Source organism: Vigna radiata, chromosome 6, assembly GCF_000741045.1.
Source record: "Vigna radiata var. radiata cultivar VC1973A chromosome 6, Vradiata_ver6, whole genome shotgun sequence".
Lineage (NCBI taxonomy): Eukaryota > Viridiplantae > Streptophyta > Magnoliopsida > Fabales > Fabaceae > Vigna > Vigna radiata.
In genome coordinates this window covers 9,460,766-9,464,751 of record NC_028356.1, presented here as the reverse complement: position 1 = coordinate 9,464,751, position 3,986 = coordinate 9,460,766, and the positions used below count along the sequence as shown (strand labels likewise).

Here is a 3,986-nt window from a genome sequence, read left to right as displayed (position 1 = left end):
TTTTATCATTTTCAATGTTCTTTATATACCAGACTTATGTTTTCACCTGATATCTGTAAAAGGTCTTATCAAAGATATGAATTACAATCTAATTTTCTCTTCTGAGTATTGCCAGATAAGAGAGAATTGTACATTGAAGATGATTGGATGTGCTAACTCCTGGATGGACTTTATTATCTACAAGCTTGCCCTAAACAGGATCAAAGACACACTCCGAAAATTGTTTTCTCCTTTAAGAATGTTGATGTAAACCTGTGGCACCTTAGACTGGGCCATCCAGGAGACAGAGTTATTAGACATATATGTGAAAAATTTCCCTATGTTAAGATAGATTTTAATCCTATATGTGACACTTGTCATTTTGCTAAGCAACACAAGCTATCCTTTTCAAAAAGTGTTTCTGCTACTAATGAATGTTTTGAAATTTTGCATTGTGATATATGGGGTCCCCTAAACATGGTTTCTGTTCATGGCCATAGATATTTTCTCACCATAGTAGATGATTTCAGTAGACATACGTGGATTTTCCTAATGAACAATAAAGGACAAGCAAGAGACTTGCTACAGAATTTCATTATTAAGATCAAGAATTAGTTCAACAAAGTAGTTAAAACCATCAGATCTGACAATGGACCAGAATTCAAATGTGAAAATTTTTATAACTTGCATGGTATTAATCATCAGAGAAGTTGTGTTGAGACTCCAGAACAAAACTCAGTTGTAGAAAGGAAACATCAGCATATACTTAATGTTACACACAGTCTTCTTTTCCAGTCTAATATACCCAAGGATTATTGGTCATATGCTGTTGGGCATGCTGTTTATCTGATAAACAGATTGCCTTCACCCATCTTAAATAATAAAACTCCTTATGAGATGCTTCATAACAAGCCTCCTACTTACTTAGATCTAAAGCCTTTTGGATGTTTATGCTTTGCTTCTACTCTAGAAAATAACAGAAATAAGCTTGATCCTAGAGCAAGAAAAGGGATTTTTCTAGGGTATAAGAATGGTATTAAAGGATACATTGTGCTAGATATTAATACCAAGGAACTCTTTATAAGTAGAAATGTCATATTTCATGAAAGAATTTTTCCTTACAATAATCTGCAAGAAAATAGACAGGAAATTGTTACAGAAAAGGAGAGAGCTGACTCTTTCGATGATCTACTAAGGGACTATCATCTTTTTGCTGAAGACAGACATGATGGCTTACATATTCACAACCATGAAGAACAACAACAGACATTTGCTAGCAGAGATAACAACAACATCATAGATGATCAGGAAAATCATGGAAATAGAAGATCAGAACGGATCAGAAAGACCCCAGAATATCTAAGGGATTACATCCATCAGGTCAATCAATCCTTATCTGTGAAAAATGATTATAAAACTCCTTACCCAATCTCTGATCTGTTATGTTGTAACAATTTGTCAGAAAAACACTCGAGATATACCATGGCTGTCACCAACAATAGGGAACCAAAGACTTACAATGAAGCTAAGGTAAAAAATGAATGGGTGGAAGCAATGCAAAAAGAGATTAAAGCCTTACAAGACAATAAGACTTGGATCCTAACTCAACTACCTCCAGGAAAAACTCCTATAGGATGTAAGTGGGTCTATAAAACCAAATATAGATCTGATGGCAGTATTGAGAGGCACAAAGCCAGATTAGTGGCTAAGGGATACACCTAACAAGAAGGAATAGATTATCTTGATACCTTCTCACCCGTGGCCAAACTTACCACTATTAGACTCCTAATTGCCCTTGCAACCACTAACAATTGGTTCCTACATCAACTTGATGTTGATAATGCTTTTCTGCATGGTGATTTGAATGAAGAAGTCTATATGGAATTACCACAAGGTCTTAATACCCACAAAGAAGGACAGGTTTACAAGTTAACTAAATCCTTATATGGTTTGAAACAGGCTAGTAGGCAATGGTTTGAAAAATTATCTTCATACCTAATTTCTGTTAATTACAATCAATCTAAATCTGATCACTCACTTTTCACTAAGAAAACTGCTACAGGTTTTACTGCTTTATTGGTATATGTGGATGACATTGTATTGGCAGGAAATTCTATGGACGAAATTAACAGTATAAAAGATCTTTTACACAAAAGATTTCGGATTAAAGACCTTGGAGAACTTAAATATTTCCTTGGCCTTAAAGTTGCAAGGTCCAAGAAAGGAATTCATCTATGTCAAAGGAAGTATGCTTTGGACATACTTGAAGAAACTGGAATGCAGGGGTGCAAACCTTCTTCCACCCCTTTCCTGAAGGACATCAGCTCCTTATACAAAGAAGACAACTATTTGGATGATCCTCAATCCTACAGAAGACTAATAGGGAAGCTTCTATACCTTACTAACACCAGACCTTACTTATGCTTTACCATTAATCTCCTTAGTCAATTTATGCAATTTCCCACCAATTCTCATTATCAAGTTATTCAACATGTTCTCAGATATATTAAATCCTCACCATCTGAAGGACTATTTTTTGCAGCAGACTCCCCTAAACACTTAAAGGCCTTTAGCGATTCAGACTGGGCAACATGTCCTACTACTAGAAGATCCACCACGGGATTTTGCATTTTTCTTGGGTCTTCACTCATCTCATGGAAATCTAAGAAGCAGAGGACTGTCTCCAGATCCTCCACTGAAGCAGAGTACAGGGCACTTGCAGCCACTGTGTGTGAAATTCAGTGGCTTCGTTATCTATTACAAGACCTTCAAACAGAAGAGTCTGGAGTTCCTGTTCTATACTGTGACAACAAATTTGCTCGTCACATAGCTCATAATCAGAGCTTTCACAAACGGACCAAGCATATTGAGCTTGATCGTCACGTTGTTCGTGAAAAAATTCAAGAGGGTCTTCTGCATCTTCTTCCTGTCCGATCCAACGAACAACTTGCTGACATCTTTACTAAGTTTCCGCACCGCGTCAGATTTGGAGCCATTGTACCCAAGCTTGGACTGATCGGAATACACCGTCCAGCTTGAGGGGAGGGTATTGAGAACTTTACAGTTCTCTTAACTGTCCGAAGACAGTTATTCTGTTTATTTGTTTGTTTTACCGTTTTGTTCCCCTTAGAACTCTATATATAGAGTTCACCCCCTTTCCCTTTGTTGTAATCAGAATCTCAGAAACAGTATTTTTGATGTTCAACATAATAAGAAAAGACTACGTTTTTCATACCTGTTGTGCTCCGATCTACACTTTTGCCTTCTACGGCTCCGGTAACCACCGTGCCTGAGCTCCTTCGGCCGACCACCGTCCGGTTCTCTCTCCGTCGCCTCTCGCATCTCTTCACTCTGTTCTCTCTCTTCTTTCTTTGTTTTGGTTGATATGCCACAAAGGCATTCATCTCCTCAGAACATAATCATGCTTTCGGGCTGCAGATGAAAGTGGGCCTCTATGACTTATGTGCACAGTGTTGGGCCATATCCAATAATCTGTCTTGAACCTAGGGCATGCAACTTTCCTAGTTTCATTTTCCTCATGTGTTTTTCCTTCCGTTCTTTGCCTATTCAAGCTCTAAGAGCTATGTTCTATCACCAATTTGGTGATTTGTAGGTTCTATAAGCCAACGCTGAGTGGGTTCCTGTTAGGGCGTCTTCAATTAGCTTGTTTGAGAAAGTTGGGTAAAGGGAACTGATTATATAAATTAATTAATTTGTGTGATCTGATGGTATATTAAATTATGAAATATGTATGTTGTTGGGTCCGTATATTATGTTTTGTACTTAAATAAAAAATTTTATATGTGTGTGTAACGTTTATTGTGAATGATTAGACAAATATACAATGTAGTATATAATTTGGATTATTAAGAATTATTGTGAAAACTGGTGCTTAGTGAAAGGTTCATGCAATTGCAAGTAAGGATATAGATTTCAATGCTTAAGTTATATTTTGGAGGTACTGTAACAGTTTAAATTTTTTTATAAACATCAGTACAATATATATA

General features: G+C 36.7%; 1 protein-coding gene across 1 annotated transcript; it reads left to right on the top strand.

Moving 5' to 3' along the window:
* Positions 1 to 1,857: 1,857 nt before the first annotated feature.
* On the top strand, positions 1,858 to 3,018 carry LOC106763399 (uncharacterized mitochondrial protein AtMg00810-like). Its single transcript, XM_014647597.1, has one exon. It carries the CDS (start codon positions 1,858 to 1,860, stop codon positions 3,016 to 3,018), a length of 1,161 nt encoding a protein of 386 aa, XP_014503083.1.
* Positions 3,019 to 3,986: the final 968 nt, after the last annotated feature.

Coding starts and splice junctions, on each gene's coding strand:
- LOC106763399 (XM_014647597.1), top strand. CDS start 1,858: ATGGAATTACCACAAGGTCTTAATACCCACAAAGAAGGACAGGTTTAC.